General features: G+C 57.1%; 1 protein-coding gene across 6 annotated transcripts in view; it reads right to left on the reverse strand.

Moving 5' to 3' along the window:
• Positions 1-2211: 2211 nt before the first annotated feature.
• STK40 (serine/threonine kinase 40) overlaps positions 2212-25549 on the reverse strand; it is a 37608-nt gene continuing 14270 nt past the window's right edge. For 2 of the 6 annotated variants that reach the window (XM_036845815.1, XM_036845827.1), the window contains 10 exons: positions 21063-21182; positions 19082-19167; positions 18625-18768; positions 16314-16541; positions 15472-15524; positions 9778-9893; positions 6954-7098; positions 6697-6816; positions 6043-6127; positions 2212-4614 (listed from right to left, as the gene is read on the reverse strand). In XM_036845815.1, the coding sequence (XP_036701710.1) occupies positions 4396-4614; positions 6043-6127; positions 6697-6816; positions 6954-7098; positions 9778-9893; positions 15472-15524; positions 16314-16541; positions 18625-18768; positions 19082-19167; positions 21063-21174 (1308 nt within the window). In that variant the 5' untranslated portion in view covers positions 21175-21182 and the 3' untranslated portion in view covers positions 2212-4395. Of the gene's footprint in view, positions 4615-6042; positions 6128-6696; positions 6817-6953; positions 7099-9777; positions 9894-15471; positions 15525-16313; positions 16542-18624; positions 18769-19081; positions 19168-21062; positions 21183-23777; positions 23880-24406; positions 24625-25549 lie in introns of those variants that run through there. The other 4 variants (XR_005019203.1, XM_036845849.1, XM_036845835.1 and 1 more) reach the window with 4 other exon arrangements.

The following is a 25549-nucleotide window of genomic DNA, read 5'->3' on the forward strand; positions in this document are numbered from 1 at the left end:
CCTTCTGGGGTTGTCTGGAGCCTTGGTCCCCCGCCCCCCAAATGCCAGCAGCACCCCCCGACCTCTGTCATTGTGACGACCAGCCCCCAATTCCCCACCCCCGCAACATGGACACACAGAAAATCCTCCCGCCCTCGTGGAGCTCAACATCCGAGTAGGGGAGACGGATATAATCGACAATCACACATACCTTGTAGTGTCAGGCTGTGATAAGCACAATGAAGGGAAATAAAGCAGGGGAAGGGGCTAGGGAAGACCCAGTGGACGTGGCCAGGGACAACCTCTCCGAGAAGGTGAGATTTTTGAGCCAAGGGAAGTGAGCCCTGCACATATCTGGGGGAAGAGCCTCCCAGAAAGAAAAGCTTTGAGGTAGAAGCTGCTTGGCTCCTTGGGACAGTGAGGGAGGGGAGGGCTGTGAAGTCAGATGGGGCCTGGTGGAGAGTGCTTTCTAAGCCACACACAGGCCTCTGGATGTTACCCTGTGTGTACAGAAGCCATGGGGGGGCTGTTAAGCAGGAGAGGGACAACATCGGACTTTTAAAAGGCTCGCTCTGGCTGCCCTGTGGCCACTGGGCTGCTGCAGGGGAAGAATGGGAGTAGGGAGGAAAGGGGGCTCGGATGGGGTGGTCGCAGGAGCTGTGAGGAGTGGTCAGGTTTTGCCTGGCTGGCCGGCAGGCTCAACAGAGGGTTGGACGTGGGGTACGAGAGGGAAAGAGGCAAGAAGTCAAGGCTAACCTGGCTTTGGAGGTTGCACAGCTCAGCCTCCGAGCCTCCGTCTCCTCACTTCCTTTCCCACGGGAGACAGCGCCACAGCTCCAGAGACAGCGCCACAGCTCCAGGCTGGCTTCTCTCTGAAGCTGCTCTGCCTGAGGGCGCTGGGGACCAGGCGGTGGCTAACACTGCTGGAAACATCTCAGTTCTTGTTTGACTCCTCAGGAGCATAGGAGGCTGTTGATCACACCCGCCTTTCTGGTACTTTCCCCTTGCTTTGCTTCCAGGGCTCACAAGAAAAACCGGTAAAGGGCAATCTAAGAAGTTTAGATCAATGAAGCAACAGTTCTGGCGTGACAGCTGCGCACCCAGCCAGTTCTAGGTGCTGAGGACACAATGAGCAAAACAAAAAGTCCCTGGCCGCATGCGACTTGCTGTCTTGGGTGTTGCTGAAGTTAAGCCCGACACATAGGTGCCCAGGTGATAACCTGTGTGCAGAACAGAGGCTGATCGGGTCGGGGGCACAAGAGGGAGGCCGAGATGGAGATGAGGCCCAGGGGGCGTGGCTGGTGGAGCGGAGTGTGGCCCGGGTGGGCTGGCAGTGGGGCAGCTTCTGGCGCTGCATCCGGGACAGTGCCACAGATAAGGTAACAGGCAACATTTGTACAGACTCGGGAGTGGCCAGGAAGATAGGGGCCACCTGGCTGCTGCGGTAGCTGTGGGAACAGGGAGGGATGGGGGCCCCGGGGCCCGCCCTGAAGAATTTGCAAAGAATCAGGGCCTTTCCACACTTTGGGGAGGCGCCACCCCCTCTTGCTGTGTGGACACCTGCCAGAGGGGCTCCTCTGGCACGGATCTCTGCTCCTTTCGTGACCTGGGCCTGTGTGGGTTCCAGCACAAAAGTGGGTCTGCCTGTGCGCTGTGGTGTGCTGGGGACAGGGCCAGCCCACCTCTAGCTTCACCGCTCCAGTGCTCAATCTGCAAAGTCTAAATTTAGGCCAAGGAAGGAAGGAAAGAAGAAAGGAAGGAAGGAACCCCCCCCTTGGTTTCCTATGGAGAGGAGGGTGGTACAGGAAAAGGCCTGGCCTGGCGCTTCTTACCGCAGCTGCCCTGGATGGGCACGTGGGCACACGTGCAGTCTGTCTGGCTAGGGTTCCCCCATCCCAGATGGACGTTTGGAGGGGAGAGAGGATCAATACCCTGATGGTGGCAGCTGCTCTGGGACGCCTCCTTCCTGCGCAGGTCTGGGCTGAGCCAAGCCAAGCGGGGAGTTCCCCCTTGGGCACTCGGCGGGAGGCTGGGCCAACGGGGCTGGGAGACTGCTAGGAGGTTCTGGCCCCCTCCCCCATTCAAGACAGTGACGGCTGCTAGGGTGAGGGAGCGCCCGTCCAGGGCACCTGGTGGCAGAGCCAAGAGCTACAGGAATCCTGCGCTGCGTGGCTGGGTGGGAGAGATGGAGACGCGGCGAGGAGGGTAAGAGACGACACAGGCCACGCTGGCTCCAGATCAGGAAGTTTTATTGCTGACATGCAGGAAGAGTCCCCATGTAGTACAAAAATATGACTTTATACAAACTTTTTTGTGACTTTTCCCGTTTTGTTTTTTTACAATAGGACTTCTCTCAGCGTGTGACACCCAGTGAGGGCAGACCCAAACTCCTCTCATTTGCTTTGCCAGAAATTACTCAGACACATGGGCTGACCTTGGAAGGGACCAGTCTGTCTGACAGGCTTTGCAGACCTGGAGGATATTGCTTTGAAAAGGAGGAGAAAGACCACCAGGCAAGCAGGCCCGGAGGGTCTGGGCAGGCTGCCGGACGAGGGGCTCGGGTGAGGCCCTCACGGGAGGACAGTCACAGGGGCTGCGAGCCCTGGGCCGGACTGCATTTCTACTCCTTTAGGAGACTTCTTTTTGAAATAAATATAGAAAAGAGGGCATCCCGCCCCCCCGCCCCCGCCCCTCCCCACCCCAGCACGAGACCCTGGCTCTCAGCAGCTGGACGGCTGAGGCAGGCTGAGCCGGTGCTCGGGGAGTAAGTGCTGGGCTCAGGCGGGCTCCCACGGACCCACTGAGGCAGAGGCACGAGGCGCCCACGTGCTGGGATGGGGGCATGGGGAGGAAGGGGCGTGGGCGGCCCTGCTACTGCTGGCAAGAGGTGGCCCCATTTTTTCCAGATGGGGAAACTGAGGCACAAGGAGGTTTGGGACCTTGCCCAAGTCACTCACAGTGAGTCAGCTTTTGGGGAGGGGGCAGCTCACACCCTGGGAAACAAGGTCACGCAGGCCTCTGTCACCTCCCCACTGGGGAGAAGGCAGGCAGGAAGGGCCCGAGGGCCCAGGGCTGCCTGGAGGGGAACGCTCTGCTGCTCTGAGGTGCCTGGGGAGGGTAGGCCAGGGGAAGGTCTTTGCTTGGCACTGGGCAGGGCCAAGTCCAGTGTGGGAGAGCGGGAAGGAGGGCATTCTGGTGAGAACAGCGTTTCTGGCAAGACGGGCATCCACTTCAAAATCTCGGCTCAAAAAGGGCAGCAGGGCTGTTCTCAAGCCAGGCTGGGCCCCCCAGTCCCTACGATTCTCCCCACGAGCCCTGCAGCCCCCAGGAAGGACCCTGGTGCCCCTGGTGGTCTGCTGGGAGAGACACCACCTCTATTACGAGGCAGCGGCGGGAGAGGAGATGCCCCCACGGTTCTCTGAACACAGAGGAGTGAGGGGAGTGAGACGACGTGCAAGCAGGGCCGCCTGTTCACAGCTGGCCCAGAGCACCTCTCACCAGCCCCCCACCAGGCACCCTTCCCATCCATGTTGGCGTCACCTCGGTACCACGGTGAGGGGTGGAAGAGGAAACCAGGGCCGATGCGGGTGTACAGCACCTCAGAGAAGCTGAGATGGGAGAGAGAGAACCAAGTGTAGAAAGGCCTCCGCATCACCAGAAACAAGGAGGGACTGGTGGGCTGGAGGTGGAAGGGGACCGGCCAGAAGGGGCTTCTGAGCCTGGGGGCGAGGAGGGGGCCCATCGGGGGCTGTGGACTCCCTGCTGTCCAGCCAGGCTGGGGGCAGGGAGTGGCCATGGGCCGAGCCACCTAGAGATGGGAGAGAAGTTGGTTTCAGTACAAAAATAAATACATTTGAATTCCGCTTAAGATGAGGTGACAGTTTTCCAAAGCTTGGACTGAGGGGCCTGGGGTCAGAAGGGGAGGGAGGAAAACAGACTGCGAGGGGCCTGGGAGGGCAGTGGGGAGCGGGCATTCATGTTGGGAGCCAGCAGCGAGCGGCACTTTCAGCTTATGTGGACTGTGGGGGGCAGCTGCCCCCGGGGGTCAGTGGGTCGGTGGCGGTCGGCCCCCGGGCGGGCGGGCTCCCTCCTCCTCCCTCTCACTCAGTCCAGAGACAGCATGGTTAAAGAGACAGAGGTAGATTAAAACGTCATGATTAAAAGCAGATTAGTTATCTAGGCTTCTCAGATTAAAAAACCAAACAATCAAGCAATCATTCCAAAAGGTAGCTTCGTGGTACCTCTGCTGACCCCATGTGTGACCTGGGCTGTCCCTGCCCCGTCCCCGGTGCGGCCCGAGAGAGAGTTCAGCGCTACGGGGCCCAGCCGGGGAGCCGGGCTGTCGGCTGGGGGCCGGGAAGAGGTGGTGGGTGGTGCCGGTGCCGGTGCCGGTGCCGGTGCCCCTGCCCGAGGCTGCTATTTCCGCAGGTAGCGCTGCGCCAGGATGGCTGCGTCCAAGGGGTTCACGGGCTGCGCGTCGTGGCCCAGCCGTCGCACGGGCGGCACGCTGCCCAGCTGCCGCCTGGGCCCCCAGCTGCGGGCCTCGTGCACGGAGCTCTTCTCCTCGGCCAGCAGCAGCTGCTGCCGCATGTAGTTCTCAAACTCGTACTGGGAGCACTCCTCCGTCACCTTCGCCTGCGTGGCAGAGACAGACCCACAGAGCCCGGCAGAGAGAGGGAGCCCAGCAGAGAGAGGGAGCGAGAGAGGCGGAAACGCAAGAGGGAAGAGCAGGGCAGTGTCAGCTGGCCCGCCTCAGGGGCCTCCCTCCCCAGGCACCACACCCTCAGGCCCGATCTAGTGGCCCAGAGTGTGGGTCCCGGAAGCCCTCCAGCCAACTTGGACCTCACCTTGCTGGCCACCCTGGGTGTCACTCAGACCTGTGATCTCCCGTAACTCACTGACCTTGGAAGAGGTCACATTCCCTCAGAAGGCTTAGCGTCCCACCCGCCCCCGTGAAATGGGGCAGTAGTCTCCCCTCACAGAGGCTCTCGAGGGACCGGGGCAGGTCAAGTGGTAAGAGAGCGGCCTGGGGCTGGGGTGCCAGCACCTGGGCAACCCTGTTTCTCCGTCTTGCCCCAGGCTGAGCTCCCTGGGACAGCCCAGGCACAGTCACAGGGACTGAAGTGGGCGGTCCCTGTGCTAATCATCAGAGGGGGAGAGCAGGGCTGTGGAATCAGACTTGGGTTCAAGGCTCAGCCACTACTTCCAAGCTGTGCGACTTTGGGAAAATTACTTTACCTCTCTGAACCCGTTTCCTCTTTAGTGAAATGAGATAAGAACACAGGACACATAGGCCTGTAGTGTGGATTGAATGAGGCGTACTGGGGGGGCACTCACTACATGCCAGTGATGATTATTTTTAGCTGCTGGACAGCCCTGGGAGCGGGTGGGAGCTGGGGGGCAGGGCCTGGAACTCTCTCTTCGAGGGCCAGGAGGCTCTGCTGTAGTCCCAGGCTGGCTCCGTCCGGTCCTCCCTGCCAGTGCTTGCTGTGGGACTCCAGGGGGGCCCAGAGAGGGAGGGTCCTTACAGCTTCCCTCCCCGGGCTCGGCCAAGCCCTGCCCTCCAGGACGCACCCTAAGATCACCCGCTAGCTGCCTTGCGCCCTGGTCTCCGCCCCGACCCCGGGCCCAGCACTTTCTCCAGTGCAGGCAACAGGGGAGGAGAGGAAACTGGGAGAAAATGAATCATCTGAAAAACTAAAAGCAGGAAGGGCAAGAGAAAACCCTCTGAGTCAGAGGGGCAGACCAGTGTGACCGTTTAAAGGGCCGGCATATGGCAGAGCCAGGGCCTGGGCAGGAAGAGGAAGCTGAGGGAGGGCCAGGCTGAGCTGCCGTGAGGCCTCCCCACCGTGGGGCCTCCTCCCCGACTGCCTCACAGCCCCTCTGTCAGGCCACGGAACTGCCAGCTGAGCCAGACCCAAGGCAGGCCCCAGGCAGCTCAGGCTGAGGACTTAGGTCTCTCTTTCCCAGCTCCAAGGGCTGGGGAGAGGCCAAGGAGGCCCTGGCTGGGAAAGGGACCGAGGGGCCCCTGCAGCCCTGCCCAGCCTGCCCTCCCCAACTCACCTCCTGGGAGCTGTCTGCGTTGCTCATTTGGTCGTCAATGTCAGGAACCACCTGCAAAGGCCCGCTCAGAGAGGACAGGGACTGCCTGCAGGGGAGGCCGGGAAGTCAGGCTGGTCCAGGCAGCCCGGGCCCTGCTCCCCCGACGGCCAGGTCCCCGCTGCTCGGAGACTTGGCTGGAATCAACAGACCTGGGATAGGTCCCAGCTCAGCCCCTTCCTGACATGATTGCCTCTGCTTCTCTGGGCCTCAGTTTTCTCTCTCTCTCTCTCTCCATATATTTTGGCCGTGAGGCTTGTGGGATCTTAGTTCCCTGATGAGGGATTGAACCCAGGCCCTCGGCAGTGAAAGCACAGAGTCCTAACCACTGGACTGCCCAGGAATTCCCTCACCCAATAAATGGGGGACAATTTCCACCTCGCAGGCTGTGGTGAGAACTCAGTGAGATAATACCCATCCCATAGTTGGCATGGACTGGCACGCAGGAGGTGCTCAACCCTGAGTTCTGCCTGCACCCTCCCAACCCTGCCCATCAGGAGAATCTGGAGATCTGACTCTGCCTGGAGGAGAAACGGGCCCAACCTCAGGCTACTTTTCTGCGGAGGCAGGACAGTGCCTACAGGTGGGCAGAACCCAGCCTTGCCCCTGCCCACTCACCACGATGCAATGATGGCACTGAGGGCCTCCAGGACGTCGGCCGCAGCCAGGCGCTGCTGGGGGTCGAGGACCAGCAGTTTCCGGATGAGACACACGGTGTTCTCAGAAACCCGCCCGTCCCTGATGCAGGAGAGAGAGAGGGAGAGGCTCAGGCGGGGTGGGCTGGTGCTGGGTCTCGGACCCAGGACTCTAAGCCTCACTGTGTTGTTTCCAGCCCTCAAGCCTGAAGGGCTGGACTCCAGGGAGGGAGGACTCACTCGGGGATGGTGTACTCGGCGGCCTTGATCTTGCGGAAGAGCTCCTGCGGGATGCTGTCGTAGAAGGGGAACTGGCCGTAGAGCATGGTGAAGAGCACCACGCCCAGGGCCCACATGTCGCTCGGCTTGCCCCGGTACGGCCGGCCTGCAGGGCACATGGACACACGCACACTCAGCCCAGGGCTGGTGAAGAACGGCCCTGGCGCTCCCTCGGCTTACTGGCTTCGCGCCTGAAGTCCTACCCACAGGGCCCCTCCGCCTTGGCACCCTCACTTCTAGTCACCCCCGCCCCGCCATGCTTCCTCCCAGAGCAAGCCGCACGGGCCCAGTCCTTGAGCTTCTGCCATGCTCGTTCCTCCTCCGCTCCGCAGGCTGGTTCCCACTCGTGCTCTGGAGACCCGGCTCCCCAGGGGGGTGCCCCGCCTTGGCGTGACCCCTGAGGGGAAGGGGTCACACCTGGCCTTGTGCAGCCCGCCCTCCTGGGCACGTTTCACGCCTCCTCCTCACAGCACCAGCCCTGCTCTACTGACTGCGAGCTCTCGGGCGCTGGTCCGGCCCCTGCAGCAGACAAGCTCTCCCAGGAGCTCTAACCATCAGGCGACTTTTCCCTGAGCTTTGACTTTTGAAGGAACAGTGAACTTCAAGCTTTCCTTTTGGTAATGACAATGCCAGCTATGGTTTATTGCGCCAGACACTGGGTTATGGCCTTATTTAATCCCACAGGGACCTAATGAAGTAGGGGCTATTATCATCCTGATTTTATAGATGAGAAAATAGAGGCCCAGAGACGTCTGTACCTTTCCCAAGGTCACACAGGTATTAACCAGACTATGAACTGTGAGGGCAAGGCCATGACTGCCATTTCACAGCTTCATGCCCGGTGCTGAGGTCTGTGCTTGGCACACAGAGTCAATGAAAGGCAGACCTGGGATCAAAACCCACTTGAGTCACCCCACTTCATCCTCTTAACAATGTAGGGAGGCAGGACTATTTTCAGCTTTTAACCCACAAGGAGACTGAGGCTCAGAGAGGGGGGTTGAGGGCCAAAGTCACACAGCTGGGTATTAACAAGGTCAGTCCCAGAGCCCGGGTCTCTGGTCTCCCAGTCCAGGTCTCTTTCTGATGCAGGGGGTTCCTCTGTTTCACCCTTCAAGAATGGCATGAGTCTGGAAGAGCCAGAGACAGAGGCCGAGGGCAGCAGGTGGGAGTGACGGCACGTGAAGGCCACCCCAGCCTGGCACTGCTGAGGAGGCCTGACCAGAGGCAGCCCCTCCACCCCCAGGCCTGCATACAGTCACAGACCCCACCTCTGACACAGCTCTGGTCTGTCAACTACAGGGATGCTTTCGGGACTCTCAGGGAGGGTATCCAGGCTGGGCTGGGCTGGTGGGGGAGGGGTGCTCAGGGAGTTGGGAGGCACCCCTGGCACCCAGATCTTCTAGCAGAGGCCACAGGGACTCCACCCAAAATCCCCAGGCCTGGAGAGTGGCACCACTGCCCTCTGCAGAGGTAGCCCTGGGAGGGGCCTGATGCTCCAGCAGCCCTCAGCTGGGAGAAGGCCTCCAAGGAGATCGCAAATGCTCGTGGCAAGTTAGAGCAGCCTGCTCCACAGGAAGACACGTGACAACTCGGGAAGAGGCTGCTTCTGCCACTGTGGGGAGGGAGGCACATGTGTGAGTGCTGGGGATAATGGGACCTGTAGACAACCCTGAAACCTTCGCATCGCAGGGATGGGGGCGGATGTGAGCCCTTGGTCCCCGGAGGGACCAGGACAGAGAGAGGGACCCCAATCTGGCAAAGGACAAGTAAGAAAGGAAAGAAAGCCTACGGTGAAACGGAAGCGTGGCCTTGGGCAGGAGGCAGCCCTGGGATCGAGCCTCAGTTTTCTGGTTTACTATTAGCTGTGACTTTGAACAAGAGGTCTGATCTCTCTGAGCCTCAATTTTCTCATCTGTAAAAATTTTACCTCACAGGGTAGCTGTGTGGTTTTATACAGATGATGCCTGTCATATGCTCAGTACAGCACCCAGCACTAATAGTTTATCAGAAGGTGATAGCTACATAATTGACTTATTTTGTGTATTACCTGTCTCAGCCCCACTAGAAAGTCAGCTCACCATCCATGGAGGCAGGATGTTTGTCTGACTGTTCACTGCTGTAACCAAAGTGTCTAGAACAGAGCCTCGTATGTGGCAGGCCCTCGGTAAATACCAGCAGGATGAATGAATGAATGAATGAATGAATAAACAAACAAAGGAAGTATTATCTTTGAAATGCAAGTCTCATCACGGTAGCCTCAGTGAAGACCTCTTCAGCGGTGTCCTCTCGCACTTGAATTAAAGGATGGCGTTTCTCAACAGGGCCTCCATTAGGCCTTGCGCGGCTGGACCCCCATCCACCTCTCTGGCCTCCCCCTGAACTTTCTGAGCGGCAGCCTCAGGGGCCTTCTGTGTTTCCTCAACTATGTGGCGCCACCTCCGCCCAGTCCCACCCCTCGTGGGTTCCTATTTATCCTCACAACCTCAGCTCGAACGCCACTTCCCCGGGGAGGGCCTTCAAGCACCCGTTGTTCATACTCACAGAAATCACGTTTCTTTCCTTCCAAGCACTAATCTCAGAGAGTAACTAGTGTAATGATTACCATCTTCTTCCTCCATGGGACCCCAAATTTTGTACCTGGAGGGACAGTACTGGTTTGGGCCACCAATGAAGCCCCAACACCTAGCCAGGGGCACACCCATAGATAGTTTGTTGACTGAATGAACGGCTGCAGAGCCTGGCTGTGTGAGGTCCCAGGGCCTGCTGCCTGGCACCCTGCACATACCGCTGAGCACGTCTGGACTGATGTAGGCGGGGCTCCCCCTCTGGTCCTTCAGCAGGTCCCCCTCGCTCACGAGATGCTTCCCGAGGCAGAAGTTGGTGATGGTTATCCGATGAGTCCTGGGGGCGGGAGGCAGAGAGTGAACAAACCTCGGCGTCTGTACCCACGGGCGCCCCAGCTGTCCCCACCTCTCGTCCAAGGAGCAGAGGAATCACACCCACGTCCTTTTCTGCTCCATTGGCCCTCCCGGCCTCCCCAGAGCTGCGTGGGGAGTGCCACTGGGGGTGCTGACACAGGCCAGTCACCCTTGGTTGCCACCTGCCGAGCTGTCCCCGCAGGGAGCTGAGTCACTCTGACCAGGGGAGCTTCAGGGTGCTCCCCTGAACCTGCGCCCTGGCTGAGTCTTGCGGCTACAGCTTAGGGCTTGGAAGAACTGCAGAGATTTCTGCAATCTCCACACACGTAGTATCTATCAGTAGACTGGGAGGAACTGGAGACCTAGCCTGGTTCCCTCATTTGCACAGGAGGAAGAGGAAGTCCAGCAGAGTCTTGGAGGCCTTCCTTCAGTCCCCCAGTGCTGATCCCTTGGGTCCTCACTTTTATTATTATCACAGCATCACCAACAGTACTAAAAACTAATGCTGGGTCTTCCCTGGTGGCGCAGTGGTTGAGAATCTGCCTGCTAATGCAGGAGACACGGGTTCAAGCCCTGGTCCGGGAAGATCCCACATGCCGCGGAGCAACTAAGCCCGTGAGCCACAACTACTGAGCCTGCGCTCTAGAGCCCGTGAGCCACCACTACTGAAGTCTGCGTGCTTAGAGCCTGTGCTCCGCGACAAGAGAAGCCACTGCAATGAGAAGCCCGCTCACCACAGCGAAGAGTAGTCCCTACTTGCTGCAACTAGAGAAAGCCCGCGCGCAGCAACGAAGACCCAACGCAGCCAAAAAATAAATAAAATAAAAATAAATTAAAAAAAAAAAAGGAACAGGGAAGAAAGTTTAAACAAAAAAACTAATGCTTAGTAAGTGCAGACCCTGGCTTAAGTGCCCGATGGAGACTGTTTTCATTCACCCCTCACAACAGCCTACAAGGGAGACTTTCTCGCCGCCCACTTCACAGATGATGCAATCAGGACACAGAGAAGTGGAGAGACTTGCCCAGGGTCACACAGCTAGTGAGGAGTGGAGCAGGATCCAACCCAGGTCTGTCTGACCTCGGACTCCGCACTCTCGAGTGACACCAGTGGGGTGCCCACTAGGTCCCGGGACAATGCCCAGCACCTGACTTTCCCTTCCGTTCCATCCAAGGTGACTCACCCCTTGTCTTGTACAGCAGACTCTGCACTGGCTAGAAAACCACAGATTCCCCATCTGAGAGAGCCGTGGTGAGAGCAGCTTTGGGCTCCGGTCCTTTCTAGGAGGCTCACAACGAGAACAAAAACCGGCCCGGAGAGGACGCCGTACGCCACCCCTGGGGACGCGGGGTGAGGGTGCAGAGCTTCCTCGGCCTGTGTCGGGGGGCACAGGGAGGAAGGGCCCCTCTGCTGTGACAGCCGGCTGGCTGGGCGGAGAAGCCTGGGAGGACGGCAGGAAGGGAAACCCCACCAGGGGCCTCGGGCGGCCTCTCCGTAGAAGAGCCTCCAGGGGGAGAAGAGGTTGGCTCAGAGGCACAGGTGTGTGCGGCTGCGCTCACGAGGCTCCGCGAGCCCTTCAGCTTTCCTGGGGAATTCTGCGGGCAAGGGCTTGGTGCACAACAAAGGCCAGTCTGTCCCCGGCGTTCCAAATGGAAACGCTGGCCCTCGCCCTCCGTACAGGCCTGCCCTGGCAGATGCCACGGAAACCTGCCTGGTGGCCCCCAGGGCAGCTAGAGTCTGAGAGGGCAGGCGAAGGGTCTCGGGCAAGGATCACGTCAAGAAGTGGGCTGGTCCCGCTCAGAACCGCCCACGTCACTGAATGCGGCCCGCTCGGGCCTCTTGTCCACGAGGGCCCCACACAGCAGACGCACTGCGCCTTCTCCCCTCGTCAGAGCTGGCCACGGCAGCTGGAGGCCTGAGACGCTGGGAGGAGGACCGCTCAGGGGAGAGTCTGGTGGGCTTGGGAGTCAGGTTCCCGGGTTCTAGTCCTGGCTCTGCCACTTCCTGGCTGTGTGATCTCGGTCATGCTATTTAATCTCTGTTAAACCTCAATTTCCTCATCTGTAAAACAGGGAAAACATTAGCACCTAACTCCCAGGGCTGTGTTAGGACTTAACAAGATAAGAAGATAATCCCAGGGAAAGCACTGAATCCAGGGCCTGGCAAATAGTGACTGATTACTAAGGGCCAGCTCGGATGATATCTCATCCTCAGATGGTGGGCACAGCTGGTGGAGGTTACCGGTGGAGACCCCAGGGAACACAGCGTGCTGAGGTCGTGGGTGAGAGGAGCCACACTGTGACGACAGGCCCTGGAGCACACGTGCCCGCGTGCTGGCCTTCCACTCCACTCTGCCGGCAGGACCTGCCAGCCCTCTGCCCGTGGGGCTCGAGAAAAGCTCGGCCGAGACTCTGCAGGGTGGGCGGCACGGCCGGGTTGGAGCCTCTCCCACAGGAAACCACACGGTCAGTTCCCAGCCCTCCAGAAGCCTGGCGATGCTCCCTGCCCGCCACCATTGCCCCAGTCGGCCCGGCGCACAGATCCCTGGGAGTCCAGATCCCCCAGGCTGGTCCTGGCAGGAGAGGCAAGGGCAGCAGGGGTGCAAGGAGGGAGCTCCGCGTCAGGAGGGCCCGCTCAGTGAGTCACTCTTCAGCTACGGCCCTCTGGGCTACCACAGTGTGTCTCCTTTTCTAGGAACTGGGCGTGCAACGTGCCCACGCGGAAAAGAAAGGACGGAGAAAGAACCCACAGCCAACCTCAAAAGGGAATTTCAGATGGCAACCCTTGCCCTTTATCCACGGCAGGGGAACTTGCTGTAGCAGCTGCCTTGCAAACCCTTCTCCCTGTTTCCCTCCCTGGGAGCGCTCCGTCCTGCTGGGAGTCTCCAGCTCATCTGCTGCCTCTCCAGTTGGACTTAGGGCCTGGCCTGATGGGCAGGAAGGGGCTGGAGCTCCTCCAGGTCCACCCTTGACTTCGCAAGGATGAAAGCGAGGCCCCAAGAGGGGAGGGGTGCGCGCGTGGACACATGGGAGCAGGCACTGGGCGGCCAGCGTGGGTCCCTGCAGCACCCCCGGCGCCTTCCTGGCACCTGTGACTCAAGTGAGAGGTGGCCAGAACCTCTGTCTGCCCAAGACAGACAGGGGATTATAGGGTTAAAGGATGTGCAGCCAAGACCCAGGGTCTGAATGAGGTGTGGGTGCTCTGCAATCCCAGGGAAACACATCCATGCGTGCACATGCACGCACACAGACACAGACACACACACGCACGGACACTCCCGGAAGAGCTGCCATAGCTACACTGGCGTTACTCAAGAAGGTGTCACCTTCCGACTACATTCCCAGAACCTAGGGGGGCCTGGAGAAGTGGGAGCCAGAAGCTAAGCCACCACAGAGACAAAGAGGCCTGGGGTGCTGGCCTGGTTAGCGGCACAGGAGCCCCTGATGGTGCATGCCCATAAGCACCCTCGGGACGCTCACTTAGAGCCAATGAATGGCTGCACGGAAGCCTGGGAGACCACGGGCTCTGCAGCCAGATGGACTTTGTGAACAGTGAGTCTGCAGCCCAGAGTGGGATGGTGACTGGCCCAACATCCCACGGAAGGCCAGGGCCCGAGCCTCCTGACATGAAGACAATACGCTCTCAGGGCCAGGATGGTCTGCACCTTCCGACACCTCCTCTCCTTGTGCAGTTCAGAGCTGGGGCCGGGGCGCCTCGGGACCTGGCCACTGGCATCCTCGTCGGCCACTCACCACACAGCAGGCCTCACCTCCAGAGGGAGCGAGCATACAGGCCCTGCAGGCCCGGCTGGCTAGCACAGGGTGCGCTTATGAGGGCCAGTCTCTGCAGGAAGGCATAATCATCTCTGCTTTCACAGATGAGGACACGGAAGCTCAGAGGAGTGCTTGGTACCACAGCAGCTTCTCAATACATGAATGGCTTAATCAACAGGTGAATAATCAAAGGAACGAGTGCTCACGGTCTCAAGGGTAATTAAGAGGCAGTGCTGTGCTGTCAGCCAGGTCTGACCCCCAGGGCCCACTCCTCCCTGGCTTTCCTAACTCTCTCTCGGCCGGTCAAGCGTTCAAGCAGCCCTGGAACTCCTGTTTCCTGCCCTCCTCCCCGTGCAGCACGACAGGGACAGGTTTTAACCACTTCACTTTTCTCAGGCAGGCAAATCTTTACTCATCCTTCACGAACTGACTGAGATGGCCAGAATCTCTGCCCGCTCCGTCCTCTGCACGTTGGCCCTCGTACAGTGACAGCTGCCCTCCGGTCGCCCCAGGCGGCAAGCTCCGGGAGGCTGTCTGCGGCTCCAGTGCTGGGTGGGGCTGGGGACGCGCCGAGTGCGGAGGGGCGGCAGCACCCTCCCAGTGGCATCTCGGGCTGGCACTGCAGGGTCTGGTGCCCCATGCCCCTCCCCAGAGCTCCTTTTCCTGTGACCTGTGTGGCTTTGGCCACTTCACAGGGATAGTGGGCCCAGGCCCCTCCAGCGCGGGCAACCACGTTATGGAACAAATCCCCCACCACACCGCTTCTGCCAGGAGGCGTGTGCTGCCTGCCATTCGCAAGCCCTCCGACCCACTTTAACACCGGGAGGTGAGAGAGAGGTGAGGGTGAGAGGCTCAGGGAGAGCGGGTGAGGGAGGTGTGCCCTTCCCGGCCCTGCATTTCTAGGATCTTGGTGACACACAGGGTGGGCTCTCCTCCCATCGGTCCTGGGACCCTGCATGTTGGTGTCCCTCTACCATTGCCCCAGATCACTCAGAAGGGGCCCAGACCCTCTGCCTGAGTGGGGTGACAGCCTGAGGCAGGAGCCTCATGTGATCTCCCTCTGCCACTGGCTCACCGAGGGTGCTGGGGTGAGCTGCCCAGATCCCCTCCAATATCAAGGTGCTCTCTCCCTGCTGCTGGGAATGTCGGCTTCTGACCACTCACAGCTGTGTCCTTTTCCAGGAAGTCCTCTCAGCCAAAGGAAGCTGCCTTGCCCAAAGCTATGCCCCCGGGAGCAGCCTGCATTCAGTGGCTGGTCACAGTCGGGATACAGGGCCGTGTGCCCCCGGACTTGATTTGGGGCATCTGAAGGGCCACCTGGCTTTCCAGGCTGAGGCCCTGTCGTGACTGCCCAGAGTTTAACTTCTCCCTCAGCCCAATCCTGCCCCCTTCTCCCTGAGAACGCGCCTCAGTAAACTTCCTGCACGTACATCTCAGTCTGTTTCCTGGGAACCTGATCCATGACAAAGCCTTGTTTTGCTCATCTGTCATTCTGTCACCTATTGGTCTATTTTTTATAGTCATTTACTGTGCACCCACTGGGCATGACAAATGAATGGACCAGGGAGACTGCTTAAGTCCTTCCCAGAGCTCCCCTTCTGTGGCCTTTAAGGCTCCCCTTCTTAGCAAGCACCATATTCCCATGTGGCAAAAGACAGAAGCAAGCATCCCATCCCCTGGCCCCATGAGTCAGAATCCCCATGGGGACGCTGCAGGGCTCTGGGTAGTTGCAGCACGTAGCCTGTCCCAACCCCGAGGTTACATCACGAAAGAAGAAAAGCGAAGCTTACCTCTTATTAAGCACCATGTTCCCAAGCTTCAGGTCTCTGTGCACAATGTTTTTCTGGAAAACAACAGGCACATGGTTTGCACTGTGAAGATGAGAGCCAGGGTCGGGCCCAGCCTGTAAGAGGTGGGCTCTCCAGATGTTGGGGAAGACATGTCTCTTTAGGCTTGGGCCTTGACTTGCAAGCCAGACAGATCCGGACCACTTAGGGCCTCGTTAACCACGCGGATGAACTAGGTAACATGCGAGCCCAGGCAGTCTCTGCCCCACACAGGGTGTTTACCCCAGTTCTTTCTCCCCTTAGGGCAGCAGCCAATGGAGAAAACCACTCCTCTCTCTGCCTCTACCAAACATCCCACCAAAAAACCAAGAACCAAAAAAGCAACCAAAAAATCCCAAGCACCTGCCTAGATCTGGGGTCAGAGATGAATTCTCATGGTTCTGATGACCAAGTACTGCAGGCTTGGCCCGCAGAAGCTGTGTGTCTGGAGGAGGCCCAGGCTCTCCTAACCTGTGCCTTGGGGTTCCCGACACCCCCAGCCCTAGGAAACGCTCAGAGACAGGCTGTGGCTGCACCCAGTGGGTATCTCCCGCTTAGCCTCTCGACTGCTGAGGCATTTCTGCACAGGGCTCTGCTGGGCTGTCCGCACCTCCCCAGGGCCGTGGGCTGAGGCCTGCAGCACCGTGTCCTCAGGTGTGCGTGTCATCCGGCCACTTTCCTTCTGGATGTTCCCAGCTGCAAAGCACACCTGGGTGAGGGCGGGACAGAGCTGCTTCCTCTGAGCAGCAGCAAGAAGGGCGGCTTTCCATGGAGAGAAGGTGGGAGCCGCAGGGGCGGAGCCTCACCTGGTGCAGGGCCTCCACCACGCGCACCACGTCGTAGAAGATGACCACGGTCTCCCGCTCGCTGAGCCTCTTCTCCTTGATGACGTAGTGCTGCAGGTTGATCAGGTCGGCGGTCTTGTCACTGAAGTCGTGTGCGCAGAGGCAGTCGAGGACGAGGCAGATGCGCTTCTTCATTTTCTTAACCATTCGGCTGGATTCTGCGTCCTCAACAATTTCACAGGTGCGGTCCTGGGAGGAAGGGGGCAGACCAGGGCTTGGCTGTGGGCCCACCAGGGCCAGGGCCAGGGGCTTGGGGCTCTCCTCTGGAGCCTGGAACAAGCCTGCATGTGTGAGAGCGGCAGAGGCCTGAGATCTGGGCAGCGTGGCCCACGGGCCGCTCAGCACTGCCCTGCTTCCCCCCGTGCCAGGCCCAGCCAGTGGCTCAGGTTGAAGCAGCTCAGGTTCAGACTTCATGCTCTGATCCTACTGGATCAGGGCTGGGCACTGAAAGCCAAAGGGCCCTCTGAGCTCAGTGTGCAGGCAGCACACTCAGGGCTCTGGGGCATCCTCCCCTCCTGGCACTTCCAGGGATGCTAGCAATGACCGATGTAAACTTCCTTCCTGTGTCCAAGACGGGGGAAGCTAAGTGTTGTGCGTGTCCAAGACAACTGCTGTCACGTGGACGCAGGACTTCTGGGCAGCCGTGTAATGGTGGTTAAGAGTACGGCTCTGGCCCCTGACGGCTGAGTTCAGGCCCTGGCTCCACCTTGTCCTAGCTGCGGGATCTGGGGCGGCTCACCTAAGCTCTCCAACCCTGGTACCTCGTGTGCGAAAGGGAGCCAGCAACCCCTACCTCACAGGTTGCTGAGAGAAAAGACAACCATGCCAAGTGCTTAGTAAGCACCTGGACTCGGTATCGGTAAGCCAGGGCTCGGTAAGCAGGCACCACTACCAACCCCAAGGTTGGTAGTTCTGGACCCATTTTCCTTGCTGAAAAGGTATTTCGAGTAAGAGAAAACACAGGTGCAACATGAGGACTTTGACCCTCCCAGCTTGAGGAGGCCCTTGGTGCCAGCCCCAGCCGACTGGGGGACACCTGGGGACTGAACGCCACGTTTCTCCTCACGAGCAGGATCACACCTCTCATCCCCTCTTCCCCAGAGGCCCAGCACGCTGTCTGGCACACAGAGGACTCTAGACATACCTCTAATCGCTCCGGTTCTCTTATCCAAAATGACATACACCAGGGCCAAGCTCTGGAAGCTACCAGCGATGAAATACTAAGAAATCATAATCACCCCCGATTTGATTTCATGTTTAAGGGACACTCTACATTTCAGAGGTGCCTCTCATTGCACATCTAAGAATAAAGACCTCGGTGGGATCTATGTGTGGGGCTGGGAGGCATTTTCCCCTTATTTTCCCTCAAGAAATCAAGCCGACAAGGAGTTCTTATTGCCTGATATAACAACGGTGATGAGCACGTATGTCCCGGGACAGCTCGGTGCTTTATACCCTCTCACTCGTCTTCCCACCACCACACATGGTAGGCACGGTTATCATTATTCTCATTTTGCAGAAGAGGAATCTGAGGCTTAGGAAGTGACTCGTTCGAGGTCACACCACCTGAATCCAGGACTGCCCGCTCCAAAACCTGTGTGCCTTCCCTGACACCAGGCTGCCTCTAGCGTACCAGGTCCATCCAAGCATGAGTGGGCCTGGCCAGCGCATCTGGCTGAGGGCGGTGCAGAAGCTCCACGGGGGCCTCAGCAGGAACCCTCCCCCACCCTCCAGCATTCTGAACCTGGTTCTTCATTTCTGGAGACGCAATTTCAGTTCTGCCCCAGGGAGGGCTCTTTTCAGGGTGCCAGTTGCCAATTAGTACCTTTCCTAACGGACCTGGAACATCTGAGTATGGGGTTCAGGGACCCTTGCCGCAGAAGCTGAAATGCCTGGGCAGGCAGCAGGACTGGTACCAAAAGCAACTGCGGAGATCCACAGTGCCCCGGCGCCCGTCCTTCCTCACTGCCCTCCCTTCCACCCTGGCCTGGCTGATTCCTGACAACACAGCTAGAAAGAGCCCGTGTCTTTAAATAACTTCATACTTTCCTCTTTTCTCGGAAAAGCGGCTCTTCAAAGAAAGCCTGCAAGCTGCAAACCGGGTGCATTCCCGCTAGGCTGCCACCATCAGAGCAGGAGCTCACTGGCCCAGCCAGACCTCCAGGCCACCCGCCAGGAAGTCCCGCTGTTCTGCCTGTGGGAAGACTGGGGGGTCCTGTGATGTGGCCCCTGCAGTGCCAGCCGGGGTGGGGATGGGAGAGGTGCCACTCACCTGGAAGAGCCCGTGGTGGTGAACCACCCCATCCTGCGTGTGGAGGAGGGAGAGCAGGGAGTACTCGGTGTGTAACAGCATCTTGCCTTGCCTCTCCTCTTGGCTTTCTATTCCTTGGTCGCCCCTCTCCTCAAGTGTAAGGATCTTTAGGAAGGCACACACACAAAAACAAAACCCCACAACCCTTACTTTTCCAAGCAGAGTGACCAGAACAGGAGGAGCAGGGTTTCACATCCTCCCACGCAACCCTGGCACACGCACCCACACGTGCGTGGACGAAGTGAAACAGTCTTTCCCAATGTGACAGCAAAGTGATATAAGCACAGACAGAGCTCCCCGGGAAGAAGTGCACTGCTCTCGCTCACAAGTGGTGCAGAAGAAGGTGGGAGGAGGGAGGAGCCGGGCTGGTAGGATGTCCCGGGGGTCCCCAGCCCCCCACGCCTCGTGCCTCACTTACCTTCAGCTGATAGAAGTCATCCGTGCCATCTTTCCTCGCCAAACACTGCACGATGCTTGGCACTGGTGAGTTGCCCAGACGGGGACCTATGGCACAGACAGCCGCTGGCTTACTTCTCAGGAGCCTTGTCTACCATGGCACCGTGGGGCACTGTGCCACCACGTGGGCTTTTGGCTAGATCTTCTCTCCTGGAGGGCACCACGTTCACATCCACTGAACTCGTGGTCTCCCCTCCAAAACTGGAGCAGTATGTGTGCATCTGCCTGAGTACACCTGGCTTTTACAGGCACATTTCTCAAGAAGGGCTCTCAACACGGGGTGCATGCTGGAATCTCCGAGGAGTATGTGTTAAAACAGAGATCCCAGCTGCAACCTGGGCCCTCTGAATCAGCAACTCAAGGCTGAGGAGCCAGGAAACTGTCCCTTTAACAGGTTCCCCTGGCGGTCTGATACAGCCACGTATCAGCTTTTGGGAACTTCTGTACTTTCAGAGATGTACACGGCTTGATGTCCTGTGACAGCACCCTGAGCTTTCAGAGCATAAATCAGGTAATGTCACAGTGTCGAGGCACTGCTAAAAAACCTTAACAGCACTCCACTGCTTTTAACATGCAATCAACATTCCTTTTTTTGGCCTCCAAGGTCTTGCATGATTTGGTTCCTGTCCAGCATTCAACTGATTGCGTCTCCCCACCCCTCCTCACCACACCCCAGCTACGCTGGACTCCTCATTCCTGAGATGTGAAGCCCTTCCCTGCTTCTGGGCCTTTGTGCACCTGCTGTTCCTTCTGCCTGGAATGCTTTTCCCCTGCTTTTCACGTGGCTGCTCCTCCTTATCCTTGGCTGTCAGAGCAACTGTCACTTCCTCATACAGAACCTTCCTCGTCTACACTCTCTCTAGACCCTTCCTACTCTCACACCATCTTGTTTACTTCCTTCAAGGCCCTTACCCTTCCTCCCCACCCCCATGATGATCTCGTGTGTTGTTTACTCTCGGTTTCTTTTTCTAACTAGAATGTTAAGTTCCGTGAGGGCAGGAACTTGTCTTTTTTTCTTTTTTTAAACTTAATGGTCTTTATTTTTAGCTTTAGAGTGTGTCTCTCTGTGTCTCCATCCAACTGTCCTGCCCAATGCCCAATTCTTTTTTTTCTTTTTTTTGGCCGCACCCCGCAGCATGCAGGATCTTAGTTCCCCGACCAGGGATCAAACCCGCGCCCCCTGAAGTGGAAGCGCCGAGTCCCAACCACTGGACCGCCAGGAAACTCCCCAGGAACTTGTCTGTCTTAATCACGGCTGTGTCCCTGACAAACAGCACAGGCCCAGCAGGTAGCAGGCTCCATGAACTGTTTGCTGCGTGGCTGGAAATGGAACTGCAACTATCCTGTACTCCTAAGTCCACGATGCTGTCCCAAAGCAAAATTCACACCCAGTCTCTGGCTGCTGGGAGAGTTGGGGTCCTCAGAGCGCAAACCACCTGCAACCCTACACATGCAGTCTAGACTTGCTGGGCTTCCAACATCATGCAGAAAGGCCCCGCTGCTCCTCCAGACCACTGGGAACACCCAGTTCTACAGGATTTCGGTGCCAATTTTGTAAGAAGTTTGCAGCTGTACCAAACACTTTGTGAACTTAGTTGTGCCCTCCAAGAATGGTCAAAGAAGTGCCGTGGATGAGGTACCTTGGGTTCTAAGGCAGCTTGTCTGCTTCCCGTGGGTGATGTCCTGGGGGCACACATAGGATTCTCTGGGGGAAGAGACGGTCTATCTCTCAGCTGACACTAATCTAAGGCTGGTGCGGCTACAACAGAAACAACAACTCCTGGTGCAGAGCGACCTTCCACTCTCATCAATAGACTCCGTTTAAAGTGGCCGAGGGTTGGTCAGGCTCCCACGCTGGGGTGGGCGCGGCGCTGCACCCTGCGTGTCTGCAGGTCAGACTGTGCTGCCCCGGCCCCCAACTCACCCGGCCGTCAGAGGCTTACCCAGGATGAACGGTCCAGCTCTCTTTGCATTATTTCCAGAAATCCCACTTCCTAGAGCCTTCGCCCTGGCCGACGTTTCCCCAGCTCCTCTGTCTGATGCTCTCCGCTTCATTCTCAGCTCTAGACGAGACAGAAAAGAGCCTTCTCACTGAGCAAGTCAGCGAGTTTCCTTACGCTAACCCAGCCTGCGAGTCTGCCTTGAGGACGCATCACACAGCTGCCGCTGCCACCTCCTCCCCCTCCCAGAGGAGCGTGGAAGGTTCTCCATAACAAAGGACCACAGCTCCTTTACTGGGGATTAATTAGGGGCTCAAGCTGGATGCACTGGCTACAGAGGTGGGCAGCTGGCCCACCTCAAAGGGACCAGTCAAATGCAGAGAGAAGGACACAGAGTTTTGTGCAGATGCCAACTGGGGTCCCCTGAGACAGACAGCTGGCCCTGGAGCGACTGTTCCCAAAGTGAGGCCTTCTCCCCAAATACCCCTTTCCCCTAAAAGGAAAGGGGACACAGGAGCCAGATTCTAGAAGACGTTGACCTCTAGACCTGGATTTAAACAAAACAGAAAGGAGTTGCTCCTTTCAGCTCTCTACAGTTCACGCCTCGGGAAGGCAGTGCGCTGGAGGCGGGGCGAGGAAAGACACGTACACAGAGAGGCTCCACACACGGAGGGCAGAGGGTCACAGGGATGCCCAGGGAAGCCCAGCTGCCCAATCCCGAGGCCTCTGGCCCAGAGTGGGTGCAGGGGCTCAGGGAAAACTTCCCTGAGGAGGTGATACTGGAGTGGGCCGGGCAACAGGCAAGGTCATTCCAGGCAGAGGGGCCTGGGTGAGCAAACGTACATAGTAAGAAACGGCACGTAAGCAACAAACTCCAAGTAGTCTGTGTCGCTGGAGTGTACAGGGAGTGGTGACAGGTGACCCACAGAGGGGAGCAAAGGCTAGATCTAGGGGACCTGATGGCCACGTTAGGAGTGTAGACTTTACCCTTGCACAGGGGGCTTGGGAACACTGAACCCTAAGCTTCTATAATTTTTTCTTTTTATAAAAGTAATTGGCATTTCCTGCAGAAACATTAGAAAACACAGACATGCAAAAATAAGCAAATAAGGTACCCATAATCTTAATATTCAAGCAGACTTTCCTGTGTGTCTGTTTGTGTGTGTGTGTATATGCTTACAGTTCTCGTTATTACAAAAATTCAGACCACGCTATGATACCATTTCTAAGCCTCCTTTTCTCCCACCTAAAATATATTATGAGGGTGAATTTTATGGTATGTGAAACATATCTCAATTAAGCCGTAAAAAAACAAAACAAAAAAACATTATTAACGTCCTTGCATGACAATTTTCTTTTGTAGCGTCACTTGAAATAGCTACAGTCTCCTTGGTAAGAATATAGCATGATTTATCAGACCACACCCCTATTCATGGACATCTAGATTCTTCCCACTTTTTATATTTTTTATTAGCAGTTATGCACACACATCTTGGCATACTTGCCTCTCTCCCTCAGGATAAACTCCAAGAAATGCAACTACAGGGTCAAATGGGGCACACATTTTTAAAGGTGTGTGACATACACTGCCAGGTTGCTCTCAGGAAGGCTGTGCCAATTTATATATTGATACCATCAGCAGTGTGGGAGAGTAAGTCCCAGAACCTGCACCAGGAATGAGTATTTTAAAAAGCTGCCGATTTGATGAGTAATAAAAAGTATATCACTGTTTAATTTCATAATTCTTTAATTATTCATGAAGTTGGACTTGTTTTACATGCTTACTGGCTATATGTATTATTTCTTTTATGAATTTCCAGTTCACATTCTTTTTCTATTTTTTTTACTGCTTTGTGTGTATTAGTCTTAGTGATTTTTTAGGAGCTCTTTATATATTAAGGCTATAACTGACATAGGATGTAGTTTTTCTTAATCTTTTAACTTCTTTTTAATTAAAAAAAGACTAAATGTCTATGTAGTCAAATAGACTTCTTTTCCTTTAGTTTGTTTTTGCTCTTATGCCTAGAAGGTGCCCCTACTCTGATAACAGGTGCGTATTCACCAGCTAGCTTATAACTTCATATGCTGCCATTCTGGCCCTTATTCTAAACCCCAGGAGACTGACTCCACGCAGTGAACTGGAAGGTAGGAGAGATGGCCTGATGCCCTTCTAGTCCAATCTACCAGGTTTGACTCCCATCAAGCCCTAATTTGTCTTCAGAGCTGTGCCACCGAGGAGCAGACCCATGATTTCATCCTGAGAGTAACTAGGATCAGGTAACTCAGTAGGCCCTGACAGTCCCCAGACAGAGCAGAAGCCATGGTTAGGCTCAGCTGTGACTTCTGCCAAAGAGGCTCATGCTGGAAGTAGATTCAGTCATTCACACAAAAGCAGGGAAGAACACAACTGTTTCTAGAAAAATCCTAAAAAGCTCAGCAGTAATGTGTCTAGAACAGTGTTCCCACTCTTTGCCTGGCTAACTTCTATGCATCCTTCTCAATGTGAATATCACTTCCTCAGAGAAGCCTCCTTGACATCCCCAACACCAACGGGTCATAGCCTCACTTGGTATCCTGTAATTTTCATTCATAGCACTTTCCATATTTTGTGATTATGTATTTATTTGTGTGCTTATATGCTTAATGTCTTTTCCCCACCACTAGACTAAAAATCCCTCAGAACTAGAAAAAAAGAAAAAAATTACATAAAACCATTACCCCCAGTGCCTGGCCCAGCAGATACTCTATGAATGGCTGGACGCCTTCCCTCCAGTTGCTGATGGTTCCTATTGGGTCAGCAGCCGTGTGCTGGAGCTGCCCTGCCCTGGTAGATGAGTTGATTTCATTACCATTCTGGCGCTGTTCTCTGCCTTCCCTGGAGCGCTAAGACTCCCCTCTCTTCCCGGTTCCTAGGAGAGCACCACGTGGTGTCACCGTACCTGTGTAGACGCTGCCTAGGTGCCCACGCACAGGCATGGTCTAGACAGCAGTTTGCCGGGAGCAGCTGCAGCACAGACATGAGTGGGCTCAGCCTGACCCCACCCACCCCACTAAGGATTCAACGCAAGCAAATGGCATGGGAGTTGCTCCAAAATGTAGGCAGACAGAAGGATGAGAGCAGATGGGCAGGGAGAGGGAAAAGATGCTGGCAGGCGAAGTGGCAGCAAGGCTGTTTCCCTTCCCGAACATCCCTTCACGCCGCCAGAGCTGGTGAAGGCGATGCAAGCAGTGTGAGGAGGCAGGTCTGGGCAACTGGAAGCTGCTGCGGGCTCGCGGGTGGGATGAGCAAAGACAAGCCCCTCCTGCCCCCCCAAATCATCCTGATGTGTCCCCCTCCAGAGACACACCTTCAAATGGCCCACAGATGCTCCCACGGGGAGGCCGCTCTGAGGGATCCTGGCTTCCCAGGGAGATCTGTGATGTGGAAGCTCTGGCTACCCTGGTTTCAGAAGGCCTTGGGGCCAGGCCGCTCCAGAGACGCTGGTCCTCAGGCTGGGGTGAAGGGCCCTGGCCCAGCCTGGCTAAGGGGGAGCCATCTGCCTGGTGTCTCCTGGGCCCACAGCTCAGCTTGCCAGGAACTCAGCAGGCCTGGTTCAGAAGTCTCTGGAACTTTACATCTGTCTACTATTCCACGTGCTGTCCTCCCAAGTCAACGCCAGTTTCTTTAGAACCTGGATTCAACAGGAAGCTCAGTGAGGCAACAATGGGTGTGAGGGGTGAGGCCTGGAGGGAGGCATCCCCGCCCGCAGGCTGCGCTCCTCCACCCTGAAAGCAGGGGATTCCCTTTGCTTGGCCCAACCCGGGGAGCAAGTTGTGGGCCTCAGCTCTGTGTCCGCCATCACAGCATGCCCAGAGGAGGGGATGCCGGCCCTACCCTGTCAGTTTGCTGTTAAGGTCATCCTACCCCAAAGCGGATGGGCGATGTGAGCCCAGCTCTCCCAGAAGGAAACGAAGGCTGGGCCGTCAGCACCACATAAGGTCCTAAGGCCCATCATGCCCAGTCCAGTGCTGTAGTGTGACAGGGTACAGGACAGTTGGGCAGGGCAGAGCCAGGCAGGGCACCCTATAGCAGGGCATGGTTCAATACGGTAGACATACCACCAACCCCCAAAGGAGGTGGGCTGCAAAGAGAGAGGGTACTGAGGCGTTCCCGGCTCAGTCTGAAAGCCTGGCTGTAGCCTGACTGAAGGCTCGATCTGAAGCCTGGTCAAGGCAAGAAGGGGCCCATTACTCGCACCCAGAAGCATGCCCACAGGCCTCCACACAGGAGGAGACGCGCGGGCCCAGGCGGCGGACGCTCACAAGCGCAGAGCCAGCGTGAGCCCCCAGCCCCCAAACAGGAGGGGCAGCACGGGGCCCGCACACACGCGCAGAGTTCTGCATTCATTCTCACTGTAGGCTTCTTGCTGCAACCTCGGGGTTCCTGAAGAGATGCGTGACCTTGCAAACCGAACAAGTGCAGGCAGAGTGCAAGGGCGGTCCCTGCAAGG

Source organism: Balaenoptera musculus, chromosome 1 (assembly GCF_009873245.2).
Source record: "Balaenoptera musculus isolate JJ_BM4_2016_0621 chromosome 1, mBalMus1.pri.v3, whole genome shotgun sequence".
Classification (NCBI taxonomy): Eukaryota; Metazoa; Chordata; class Mammalia; order Artiodactyla; family Balaenopteridae; genus Balaenoptera; species Balaenoptera musculus.